The 13,760-nt window shown below is 35.1% G+C and overlaps 1 protein-coding gene and 1 non-coding gene across 2 annotated transcripts; one reads left to right on the top strand and one right to left on the bottom strand.

Annotated features, from left to right (window-relative positions):
• Positions 1-724: 724 nt before the first annotated feature.
• On the bottom strand, positions 725-1,287 carry LOC106453964 (proline-rich protein 3-like). The gene has a single exon (XM_013896150.2). It carries the CDS (start codon positions 1,119-1,121, stop codon positions 810-812), a length of 312 nt encoding a protein of 103 aa, XP_013751604.2. The 5' UTR covers positions 1,122-1,287; the 3' UTR covers positions 725-809.
• Positions 1,288-2,841: 1,554 nt separating this feature from the next.
• Positions 2,842-2,970, top strand: LOC125578834. Its single transcript, XR_007316915.1, has one exon. It is a non-coding gene; the product is annotated as a small nucleolar RNA snoR83 (small nucleolar RNA).
• The last annotated feature ends 10,790 nt before the right edge of the window (positions 2,971-13,760 follow it).

Raw genomic sequence — 13,760 nt, 5'->3', positions numbered from 1 at the left:
GTAGATCAACAGTAAGTTCCAGTTATTATTAGTACTTATTTTTACAGTCGGGCAATATGTCCTTGACACATATTTAAAGAGAACAAAGTCAAAGCGTCGACTGCATTAATCGTCCAACAGAACGCTGGTGCAGTATCCTTCTTGTACGTTGACCAACCAAATATATCAACATGGTCTATTCAACATATGACAAAAATAAAGTGTTAAAACATTTCTATTGATTGGTTATGTCATATAGGTAGCACTTAAATTCTGTTATGTTCTATACTAATTATACAAGGGGGAAACTTGGTTGCACGATTAAATTAGTGGACTCTTGTGATTTTCAGAGCTACAATAAAATATATTCTAGATATTCAATATATAAATATATCCTGCAATCAATCTATGGTTAATGACTATATATAGAGCATTAGGGTCGTAAACTTTTGTTTATTGGGATAATTAAGATAGCAGATCGTTGGTTGTACATTCAGTCTACACGCGTCGATACAGTGGCCACAAAATTACAAATGATCTCTGCTAAAGTAACTTCTATCACCAGGACTAAGTTTCTTATTGATATTAAATTTCTCATATTTTATATAGAAGCAGTCGCAAAACCCAAACAAAGATGCTCGTCATACAACTTATATAAAACTACATAAAAAATAATCAAATAGTAATGTGACCAAACAATTAATAAAATCGGTACAAAGAAACAAAAGAACATTTCGAAGGACAAGTTTTCAAAAAAAAAAAAAAATTCTTAACGCGATCTCAGATATAATGCATGCAAGATCATTGCAATCATAACGTGATCATCATGATCAGTATTTGGGAGTGGTGAGAGCAGGTTTGTAACCGGTGAAGTAGAAAGGTCCGACGCTAAAGATCTTTAAGTTCTTGTCGGAGTGGTAACGGTATCCGTACATTGACAATGGAACTCCAGCGATACCTTTGTTGACATTGGTCGGGTTGTTGCATGTCCCGACAGGAGATGTGTAGAGCTTCACACGACAGTGAAGTAGGTCCTTAATGTTTGTCAACGCCACGTGGAAGTATCCCTTAGAGTCAGTTGGGTCGCTGTAGATCACAACATCCTTCTTGTCTTTCCCGTATGATCCTGGCTCAGAGCACATAATCTTTGCCTTTGCTCCTATATGAATTTAATTAACCGAGTTTTCTGATTATTAATTTTGTTGTGATCATACATCTATGGTCAATTCTTTTAAATAGTATTTTTTAAGTTTTTGTCACCAAAATAGAAAATAACCAAAATAGTCTATTTTTATTTTGAAAAATTTAATTTTTTTTTTTAAATTTAAAACTTCATCCTCAAAATTTCATCATTAACTCTAAACCTAAAATCTATAATAGCTAACCCTAAAGTACAAATGTATACTTACTATTTAATAAAATTTTTTTTTGTCATTTTCTTCTTTAATAGCTATTTTTGTAAAAATAACGAAAAATGTCATATGGAATTTCTCTATATTTAATTAGGAAAGTTTAAGAATGTATTTACACCTTGAATTGGGTAAATTTGGTAACCGTTTTTGTAGAGGATGATGCCATCAACCACGGGCGAAGCCAGGCCTTGTACTATGGAGGCATGTGCACCCATAATCATTATGTATAATAAAAATTTCGTAATGGAAAACGTAAAGAATAAGCTAGTTCAGGTGGAAAACATTAGTTGTGCACCCACAATAACTTGGATTCGAGTTCTTTTGATTTGTCTTTTCTGTTTTATTATTAAAAAGTACACCCGATAGAATTATTGGCTAGATTCGCCCCTGCCAGGATGTGTGGAGGGTAAGTTTGTATGTGGGTGGTGTGTAAACCGGAGGTGAGTGAGGTTGTTTGTAAGCCGGTGGAGTGTAAACCGGAGATGGGAGTGTAGGATTGTAGGTTGGTGGGGAGTAAAGCGTGGGTTTCTGTACCGGTGGCGGTGAGTGGTGAACCGGAGGAGAAGAGGGAGAGTAGTAATCAGCGGTGGTTATGGTGGTGGCCAAAGAGAGGAGAAGGTAAATGGCTACGGATACACGAAGTTGCGTCCCTGAAATGTTGGAGGCCACCCCACGTGTTATCGCCATTGAAAAATGTGTTGCCTGTTTTCAGGTCCGGCCCGCTGCGGAAGCAGTTTAAGCGGCCGTTTGGGACCAAGCATCTCTCCAATTTTTTCTTCATGTACTGTTCATTAATTTTTTTTTTCTTTTTTTTTATACACAGCTGAAACCAGTTTTGAGTGGACCCATAGCATATATGAACCTGCGCTGCCTGTTTTTATGCCTTACTGGTTCTCCTCCTTTTGTGTTCGAAGTGGGATGAGGAAAATGAGTTCATCAATGAGGGTTTTATAAGAAAACATTGATGAGTACTGAAGAATTTGAAAATGTTATCATCCAAGGCGAATAATCGAAAATCATGTTTCAGACTCATAATAGTGTGATGCACGATCAAAAACATGTACAAAGAACATAAGGTAAACCTGCAGCAAGGCCCATCATAGCATGCTTACACACACGTTTATTGGGCTTAAATAATCATTAATGTGTAGTTATTTATCCAACGATACTAGGTGGCAACTAAAGCTAAAGGCCTAATAAAGTTAACCCAAAACATTGAAAACTGGAAACCCTAGTAAATTAAAGAGAAACAGTATATATTTGTCGCAGTCTGAATCTCAAGCCGTAGAAGAGATCAACTCATCGTTATTTTAAAAGATATTCGATTTTGCGTTCTTGATTTATATCTCAGTCCCTGTGTTCTTTTTTGTTCGCTCATATGCTTTGGCTAGTTTGATTTATGGTTTTTAATTGTTAGTTTTTAGAAAATAGAGATTGAAAGGCCTTCATAATCCCAGCTAAGTTGATGAGGTACTTATCTGATTCATGGGAGGCCGAAACCAATGTTGCAAGTTTCGCTGATAATACCTTCTTCTTTTTAACCCCAGAAGGTGTTTTATTAGTAACTTCGCTTACATTTCTTCATTCTACCTTCAATCTCAATTTTAAGATTCAACTGTATGAAACTCTTTTACCCAGTTCGAACTACACCAGATTTAGCTTTGTAATTGATTTGATTTTACTAGTTAATTTTCGTTTTATTTTGGTGATGTTACTGATCGTATTATGATCTTTTTACATGTTAATATAATGTAACAAGCCCCAGAGAAAACTAAATTCTAAAATAACTATAGTTATCTTATTGTCTTTGTTGTAGTTATATTTATCGATGCACTTAACTTTATTTAAATCTGAAGTTCAGGATTAAAGAGTTTGGATCATATTAAACTATCTAAAACACTTAGAAAGATAAATGATGTTGCCTTATTCCTTTGATTGTAACATAGCTTTTTAATTGTTTATTAAGCTGGCATGGATCAATTTTAATGAGCTCACATGATGTTGTTATACCATGGTCACATATTAAAAGGAACTACATATGACAACAAAGCAACGTTGAACTATAATAACTAAACATTTATTATGTATTAACTTTTACATGAAAGGACGTAATAGTTACCTCTTTTTTTGTGCGAACCATACTTGAATTATAACTTAAAACAGATTATTTTTTCTCATCCATCAAAGGAGTTACTACTTACTAGCATTGCATATTGACGATCAAAGATAAACCAAGACCCCTTACAGAACACTTGTGTACTACTTTTAAACAATTAGAAATAAGTGTAAAGCAAAACTGAGATTGATAAACTATTGACTTGGTATTAACGTGAGCAAAGGCTCTTCTTAAATACAACATAGCGATGCTTTGATACGCAAACTATTTGGACTTATCTCTAATATATTACATGTAGATAAACACAACTTTGAAGTTAATCCATAACGTAGGGATTATCTTCCTAATACTCCCCCTCAAGTTGGAGAGTGAAGGTCATTAACGCCCAACTTGGAAGACAAGTATTCAAACTGAGGGCGCCCAAGAGCTTTAGTAAGAACATCGGCAATCTGATCTTTGGAGTGGACATACATTGTAGAAATGACACCGGCTAGTACAGCATCACGCACACTGTGACAGTCACGTTCCAAATGTTTTGTGCGTTCATGAAACACCGGATTTGCCGCAATGTGCATAGCAGCCTTATTATCACAGTAGAACGGAACTGGTTTGGTAATAGGAACACCGAGATCCTTGGAGATATTGATCACCCACTTGATTTCCTTTGTAGCGGACCCCATAGCTCTGTATTCAGCTTCAGCGGAAGAAAGGGACACAGTATCTTGCTTCTTTGTTTTCCAACATATCGGTGAACCACCAAGAAAAACTACATAAGCACTCAAGGAACGTCGAGAAGTAGAGCAGTTACTCCAATCTGCATCTACATACATAGAAATGTCCAGGTCGGGTGCTGAGGAAAGTAGAATGCCCTGTCCTGGACAGCCTTTAAAAAACTTCACAACTCGGATAGCTGCATGCCAGTGATCTTCACGGGGTGCTTTCATAAATTGAGACAATAAGTGAATTGCATAACACAACTCTGGACGGGTATTGGCAAGATATACAAGCCAAACCACAAGTCTTCTGTATTGTTTTGGATCGGATAACAATGGACTCTTGTCTGCTGCAAGGTGATGATTCTGTTCCACTGGTGTGGCGACAGGTCGTGCATTGGTTAGTCCAACATCAGCAATGAGGTCAAGAGTATATTTTCGTTGAGAGAGCACCATTCCTTCTTCAGAGCGGGCGACTTCAATGCCAAGAAAGTAACGAAGCTTTCCCAGATCCTTCATTTTAAAACACTGACTCAAGTATGTTTTGAATTTGGACATAAGTTCCATAGAGTTGGATGCAATAATGAGATCATCAACGTAGATAAGCACCCGAACTTCTTTGTCTCCTTTCGTATAAGAGAACAGAGAGTAGTCATAATAAGATTGCACAAAACCAAACTTGATAAGTGCAGAGGAGAGCTTAGAGAACCAGCACCTTGGTGCTTGACGTAAACCATAAATGGATTTGTTTAGACGACAAACTTTGGTAGGATCAGAATGCGTGAACCCTGGAGGAAGCCTCATGTACACTTCGTCTTTCAAGTCTCCATGAAGAAACGCATTGTAAACGTCCATTTGATGGACTTCCCACCCTTTTGCAGTGGCCAAGCGAAGGAGGAAGCGAACTGTATTCATCTTAACCACCGGAGCAAAAGTTTCTTTAAAATCATCACCTTCTTTTTGATTGTTTCCGCAAGCTACTAATCGAGACTTATGGCGGCGTATTGTGCCGTCAGGATTGTACTTATCACGATAAATCCACATGCATGGAATAGCTTTCTTTCCTGGTGGAAGAGAAGCAATGTCCCACGTCCCATTCTTCTCTTGAGCAACCATCTCCTCTTTCATTGAATCGCACCAGACTTTATGCTTGATTGCCTCAGAATAACTTTTAGGTGTAGTAGAGGCAGTGATCGCAGCTAAGAAGGCTTGATGCGTTTCTGAAAATTTAAGATTAGTAATATAATTACTGATGGGATAAATGATTTTACCTTGGACTATTTCAGAGGAGGACGATGAGGAGCAGATGAGATCGAGATGGGGTTCTTTAGTATCGGCGAGACACTGAACATTGTGAGATATGTAGTCTTGAAACTTAGCAGGTGGAGCTCTGTTCCTGTGGCCACGCCCTAAAGTTTCAGCTATGACTGGAGTGTCTGAAGATTCCAAGGGAGCTGATACATGTTATGCCTCGGGACTGACTGTTGTAGACTGATTTATTTGTTCACTAGACGGTTCCACAGATGATGCAGAGTGTTCTGTTTCAGATGGAACTGACTGTTCTGGTGGAGATGAGGAAGGAAGAACCGGAGACGACTGAGGTAAGATTGGTTCATCGTTACTCCCCCTTTCGACTGTAACTGATAGTTCTTGTACTTGCCAGTCATCATCGGATGACAAAGATAGAACTGGATAAGTTTTACTTGGCTTGTTCACGCTGACCATAGAAGCAGCAAATGGAAACTCGTTCTCATGGAAAATAACATCACGAGAGATCAGAAATTCTTTCTTGTCAAGATCATACACCTTCCATCCTTTTTGATTGCACGGATAGCCTACAAAAATACATCGGCGGCTTCGAGCGCTGAATTTATCCTTGTCTCGAGCTCGATGATGTACAAAGCACAAGCAGCCAAAAATTTTGAGCTGATCATACAACGGTTTCGTTGTATACAAAACTTCAAATGGAGACTAATTGTTGAGAACAGCCGTAGGTGTTCTGTTAATCAGATAAGCTGCGGTTAGAATAGCTTCTCCCCAAAACTTTATAGGTAAACTTGCTTGAAATAACAAAGCACGTGATACGTTCAGAATATGTCTGTGCTTCCTTTCAACACGACCATTTTGCTGTGGAGTAGCAACACAGGATGTCTGATGTACAATTCCACTTTCTCGAAAGAATTGAGCCATGCAAGTAAACTCAGTACCGTTGTCGCTTCTAACTGTTTTGACTTGTTTGGAGAATTGTCTCTCAGCCATTGCACAGAAGTTTCGAAGTATAGTCTTGACCTCAGATTTCTCAAGAAGCAAGTAAGTCCAGACTGTACGTGAGAAGTCATCTACTACAGTAAGAAAATATGAAGCTCCAGAGGAAGAACGTGTACGATATGGACCCCATACATCGCAGTGAATAAGTTGAAAACATTCCGTAGTTTTATTCAAGCTTTCATAAAATATCTCTCGAGTCTGCTTAGCTCGAAAACAAACATCACAAGGACTGTGATGAGCAGATTTATTTGAATCAAACGACAAAGGTAATGAAGATAACACTGAAAACGAAGGATGTCCCAGCCTTTGATGCCACTGAAGCCGACCATCTGAACCAACATTTGAGCCAGCAACATGAACTCTCGCAGCCATTACATCCTTGAAGAAATAAACCCCATCTCGTTCTTCACCTGCTCCAATCAGGGTCCTCGTGAAACGATCCTGTAAAATCAATAAGGTATCGGTCAGTACAGCAAAGCACTTTTCTTGTTTGAGTAACTTAGAGACCGAAATCAAAGAGCAGTTGAGATGAGGCACAAATAGGACATTCGAAAGAATGATATTGTGTGAAATTCGAAAGTTGCCAAGATGTGTGGCATAAGTTCGATTTCCATCTGCGAATCCAACCGGACATGGTGGAATCGGAGTAACATTATCCAGAAATGTGAGCTCTCCAGTCATATGATGCGAGGCTCCAGTGTCTAGAATAAGATCTCCATAACGTTTCTTACCAGTTAACCTTTCAGAAGGTTTGGACTGTTCATTGAGTAACTGAGTAAGCGCTTTCCATTGATCTTCAGTGAACGCTGGAAAAGTGGAGGAATTAGAGGAGGTGGCGTGAGCGTTACGAGCTCCATTGTTTTTACTCTGATCAGACACAGACGCTCCGCGTCCACGACCACGAGCTGATCTGGTATCTCTTGGTGGAGACCGTTCTTCCCACCAGTCTGGAAAACCCACCAGCTGCCAACAATTAGACTTGTCATGTCCTTTGCGTCCACAATGACTACATTGACTTCGTTTTGTAGGTCCTGAACTGCTGGTTGTTTCAGAAGATTCTTTCTTTGCAACAAAACCAACTGCACTCTGTTGCGTCTCCCTGTCTTTTGCAGATGTGAGACGTTGTTCTTCACGAATAACCTTGGCATAATCTTCGCCAAGATCAACCGGAGAGTCGCTGGCAATAATTCCTTGACAAACTCCTCCAAAACGAACCTCATCCAAGCCCATTAAGAATTGATGAACTTTCTCTTCTTCTCGTTCTGTTTCATAAATTGCGGCTGCACTGCAACTGCAAGGCGGAAGTGGTTTGTACATATCTAACTCTTCCCAGAGTTTCGCTAAGCGGCCATAATAGTCCATGACAGATTGTCCATCTTGACGACACCGAGCTAACTGCTCCTTAAGAAAGTGGACTTGAACTTTATTGCCAACAGAGAACCTTTTCTTCAAGTTATCCCAAAGCTTGTGAGAGTCTGAGATAAAAGTAACTGTTGATCGAACGCGTGCCTCAATAGAAGAACGAATCCAACCTACAATCATCGAGTTAACAGAGGACCAAAGTTCGAAATTTGAATCAGTAATAGATGGTTTTGGTATTGTTCCATCAATGAATCTCAACTTTCGTTTTGCCCTCAACGCATTGATCAACTCCGTAGACCATTCATTGTAATTATCACCAGTGAACATCACAAATGTGATAAGCGCTCCAGGATTGTCTGAAGCAAACAACGAGAACGGAGATGTCGACTTTGAATTTGTAACAGGCAGCTCCACTGGAGCACTGCTGCTTTTAGTAACAGAAGAATCATCGTCACCAGCCATCGACTTGATGTGCTAGAGATCTAAAAAAAAAAAGTTTAGGTTGCAGGATTGAATTGCTCTGATACCATGTAAAGCAAAACTGTGATTGATAAACTATTGACTTGGTATTAACGTGAGCAAAGGCTCTTCTTAAATACAACATAGCGATGCCTTGATACGCAAGCTATTTGGACTTATCTCTAATATATTACATGTAGATAAACACAACTTTGAAGTTAATCCATAACGTAGGGATTATCTCCCTAATAATAAGCTAGAATTTAGAGAGAACACAGAAACTCTTGATTGGAACTAATACTTTTTTTTTGTTTTGGGGGCGCGTAAAACTAATCAGTCGAGCATGTACGTACCTTTTTTTTTGAGCAACGAGCATGTATATACTTTATGGAATCAATGAATAATGAATACTTCTTACCATTGACTCAAAAAAAAACGAATACTTGGACGCTTCAGTTATTTTCTCGGTCCGGTTTATTTAGTTCAGTTCTAGTATTTTTTCAATTGAAATAAACCATAGTTAGTTTAGTTTGGTTAGGTTCGGTTGGATTAATTTTTTGGATCAGTTTATTTAGGTTTTTCTTAGTTTAATTTTTTAAGAGAAATCTCATCTATATTATTAAAGTTGAAGTACACATTAAAATTGTTTGGCAATATGGATAGTATTTAAAAAAATCTATATTATTAAAGTTGAAATACCCATTGAGATTGTTTAGCAATATGGATAATAGTTAAAAAAAAATAGTATTATTTAGACACATGGATAGTAGTAAGTTAGGAAAAAAAATAATAGGCTTATGTTACTAAAACAATTTGAAGTCCATTACATTATATTAAAAAGTAATGAGTCTATGTTACTTGATATATATATTCAAATCAAAATAATAATTTAAAATTGATTTATATCAAAAATTCATTCAAAAATATACATATATTCAAATTTGATTTTTACTAACATATTTTCCAATAACTATTATAAAAATGTTTTCAATATATATAAGAAAATTTCAATACAAAGCTCAATTTCAAACACCAACTTAAATTATGGCTTTTATATTTCACATTAAATTTTAAAATATAATATATGTGATTATTTATATGATTGTATAAAATATTATTAATTATAAGAAAACTTATTTGATGGTACGTATAAAATACGATTAATTATATGATAACACATATTTTGTAACCTATGATGACACATATAGGATATATATATATAAAATATTGATTAGGAGTGGACGTTTTGGTTCGTTTTTGGGTCTTTTTGAGATTTCGTGTTCAGTTCAGATCTTTGAGGATTTGGTTCGAATTTGGATAACCAATTTAAATAGGTTTGTTTAAATATTTGGATAGAGGATAAATAATTATTTAAGTATTTTTGGAGTTTTGAGTATATTTTAACTATTTAAGATATTTAAGTTTGATTATTTGTATATATTTTCAAGTATTTAAGCGAACTTAAAAGTATCATATATATTCTGGATGTTTTTATATATATTAAATCTAAAAATAATTAATATATAAGTATATAAATTTATTTTGGATACCTAAAATATTTCGGTTTGGATTAGATTAGATTTCAGTTCTTCAAATACCAAAATTTTGAATAATTAAGATATTTAATCAATTTCGGTTCGGATTTAGTACTACTTATTCGGATTGGGATCGGTTCAATTATTCGAATTCGAGTTTTTTGTCCAACCCTAAATAGTGACATAAAAATCAAATAGCCTCATATTTTTTTAAAAAATACACCCGCACGGGCGTGCGGGTCAAAATCTAGTATATATTAATTAAGGAACATTTGAAAAGATATAACCTCAATTTTGTAATAATTAAAAAAAACTCACTTGCTTATGTGTCAATCAATTATGTAGTTAATTAGTCATACGTGTTAGTCTCACACTAAAATTGAAAAATATGTTAGTCCAATTCAATTTTTATATCTCACTAGAAGCATTTAATACCAACTATATGATATCATATGATATTAACTAAAGCAATGTGGTTTTTATTATATATTATTTCTTTAAATAAAACATACGGAATTATCTAATGTGATTATGATATATATAGTAATTAATGATTTTAAATATTGAAGGTATGCTAATAATCTATATGCTTTATATCATTTTTGTTTAATTCTTTACTATCAAAATAAATTACATAATTACATTAATCATATATTAAAAATTTAGATTTTTTTTATATATGTTGTATTTGAATTTTTCAAAACGAATATAAATTACTAAAAGTGTTAAAAGTCTTACATAAACTTTTGTGATCAATGTTTAAATTTTTTTATAATAAGATACAATGATAATAAAATCATATAAATTACTAGATTTTGATCCGCACGCCCGTGTGGGTGTGTTAAAAGTCTTACATAAACTTTTGTGATCAATGTTTAAATTTTTTTTATAATAAGATACAATGATAATAAAATCATATAAATAAATAATTTTCTTTTAATATATATTTATGTTAATATATATATATATATACTTTATATCATTTAAATTTAATTATAAATCATATACGATAGATAAGACTGATTGTTTTGATTTATTTATCTAAAATGATTGCGAATAAACAAGAGCGGTCATTTAATTTATATGTGCAAACCAATTTATTACATAATAGTAGCTGATTTCTTAGTTATTTAATATATAATTATTATTTTATCATTTCATATTAGCAAAAAAATATAAAATAAATATTTATTCTGCACAAGGCGCAAATCTTAACCTAAGTATGTATCTCTTTAATAATTTTAAATATTAAGCATTTTCTAAATCTCAGGCTAAAATAAAAGAAAGAAATGATAATAAACTCAAAAATCAATATTTATATCGAGCAATAACGAAAATGACACAAAAAAGAGAAAAAAATATCGAAGATAGATAGGATTGACACGTGAATAAACTTTTCATAACCATAATTAACTTTTAAATTGCTAAATCATGATATAAAACCGAGCTGACATAGTTTCATTGTAACCAAATAGTAGGCATGAGATTCTTCAGTCCAGACGTTAGGTTTTTATGCGATAAATAATTTTTTGACCTAAAATATTTTTAAAAATAGGATCGGTTCATTAGTAAACAAATTATGTAATTAACAAAAAAGTTTTTTAAACATTGTTTAAGAGCTAAATATATTAATTCAATCAATAATATAAAAAATTTATACGATATTTTTTAAATAATTTTCATATAAATTTATATAGTGCATGGTGCATGTCTTATCCTAGTTATGTTTTAAAGCACAAATTATGTAAACATAAACTATGTGAACTAAATTCAATATAAAACTGAAACAAAAATCTTTAAAAAAGTCACAATAAATAAATGAGAATTAAAACAAATGAAAGTTAACTAAAAAAAACCAACATCATTAGTAATTTCTCTTATATCATTATTAAAAAGTTAACAATGAATCATTTTCGAGGTGACGTTGTGGAGAGAAACTTTTGTTTTTAATAAAATTTGCTTTAGGTTTTAGATTTAATGTCCATCTATACATATATAGGAATATAAAGATATAGACTTTTCTATTTTTTTTAAATCAAATATTTTAATGATTGCATATTCGATTAGAAGAGCATATGTTAATAAATGAAAATTAGAAAATATGTGGTATGGTATTTGATATCTTGCATATTTACATTGTTTTATCCATTCATTCATAAACATTTTCATCATATAGATTAGGATTTAGACATGTTTAGGTTACATTTTGCATACATATGTCTTTATCAGGTATTTGAGTACCACATGGAGTTTCTGGAGACATTTGGGTGCATTTGGAGCTCAAAGGAGGTGATTAGAGTGGTCTTTGGACGAGCACTGCCTGGAGCGACTTCTCGGAGCGACTACATGAGGTCGCTGTGCACCACATCCCGGAGCGACTCATCCAGAGCGACTGCACGAAGTCGCTCGCGTTTTCACATCCGGAGACACACAAAGATGACCCTGGAGCGACCTCTCAGAGCGACCTACCAAGGTCGCTCCCGATCCAGAGCGACCCGTTGGAGCGACACACCAAAGTCGCTCGCGACCTCTCGCCCGGAGACACCAAAAATCGGCCCTGGAGCGACTTCCCGGAGCGACACCTGCAAGTCGCTCCGCGTTATTTTGCTGCCGAAAATCATGATTTCTTAAGGACCTTTTTGCAATTTATTTTGGACGTTTTGCACTTGGAAAACCTATGTTTTAAACATCTTTTGTAGCCACCAGAGGCAGATTATCTTTTATCTTTTGATCTATTGAGAAATACACAAGAACTCTCTTGAGAAGTTCATCTCTTGGGTTTTGATTTGTTATGTTCTTGTGTTGATTTCTTATCTATTTCTTTACATGATTAATCTGAAATCCAATATGGGTTTAAGAGGAATCATGGAGATTAGTGAGTAATCACCTTTGGAATTCATGGGTTAGGGAGATTAAGGGTGATTAGGTTAGAGCTAGGATGTTTTAGTGTAGATCATTCATATTTCCTTGCTAGTAGAGTAATCATAATGCATCTTCTGAGTTGGCCACTCAGTTGTTGATCCTTAGGCATTTCTCACCCGAAAGGTGTTCGATGAAATGCCCGAGACAACTCTCCTAGGCTTTTAGTATACTTTGCCAAAGACATTTGTTGTTAAAGGTGCTAAGATAGCTAATAGACTTGTTAGTAATGATTGCTTTCATATTATTCAACCAAAGACATTTGATGTTTGAGATGTGTTAGCAAATGAGCATTCATCTAGACATAGAGCTTGCTTAGAATTGTGTCTAGGCTTAAGGTTGATAGTTTGATTGATCATTTGCCATCCTTAGTTCGATACTTGATCACCCAAGGTCTAATCCCTATGCCCATGAGTTCTCTTTTCCCTTAGTCAAGAAAGTATCATTTGTTATTGCTTTTAATTAGTCATAGTTTAAAACCCATCTAAATCATTGGTTGCACTTAGATTAAGTGAGTACTTGCATTCTCAGTGCTTTGATATCCCTCAGAACTGGTTCGACAATCATTTATACTACAACATTTGTCTTAGGAGCCTTGAAAACTCCTAACATCAAATTGGCGCCGTTGCCAAATTCTGAGTAGATTTCAACATTGAGATTTAGTCACTTGCTTGAGACTAAGTCATTTTTATTTTCTTTTGTTACTGATTCTTCTTCACCTCCCTTTAATCTACAGGTGTATGCACTTGAGGAGCAGGGGTCCATCAAACCTAGTTCCAAGAGCTGCAGACATTAGAGCTTTAGAGAGAGAGTGTGCTAGAAAGAGAAGAGAAGAAGAGCAACAGGCTCAATTGCAGAGATTGCACACTGATATGGGGGACATACATCAGCATGATGCAGGCGTAAATGGCGCGAATAACAATGCTCCAGCTAACCAACAGCGAGCAGCTCGACCAATTGGCACTTACGACCGTCCCAACATTCATGGTCATAGATT

This window comes from Brassica napus, chromosome A9, assembly GCF_020379485.1.
Source record: "Brassica napus cultivar Da-Ae chromosome A9, Da-Ae, whole genome shotgun sequence".
Classification (NCBI taxonomy): domain Eukaryota; kingdom Viridiplantae; phylum Streptophyta; class Magnoliopsida; order Brassicales; family Brassicaceae; genus Brassica; species Brassica napus.
Note: the sequence above shows the minus strand (reverse complement) of the source record. Positions and strands in the feature narration are given on the sequence as shown.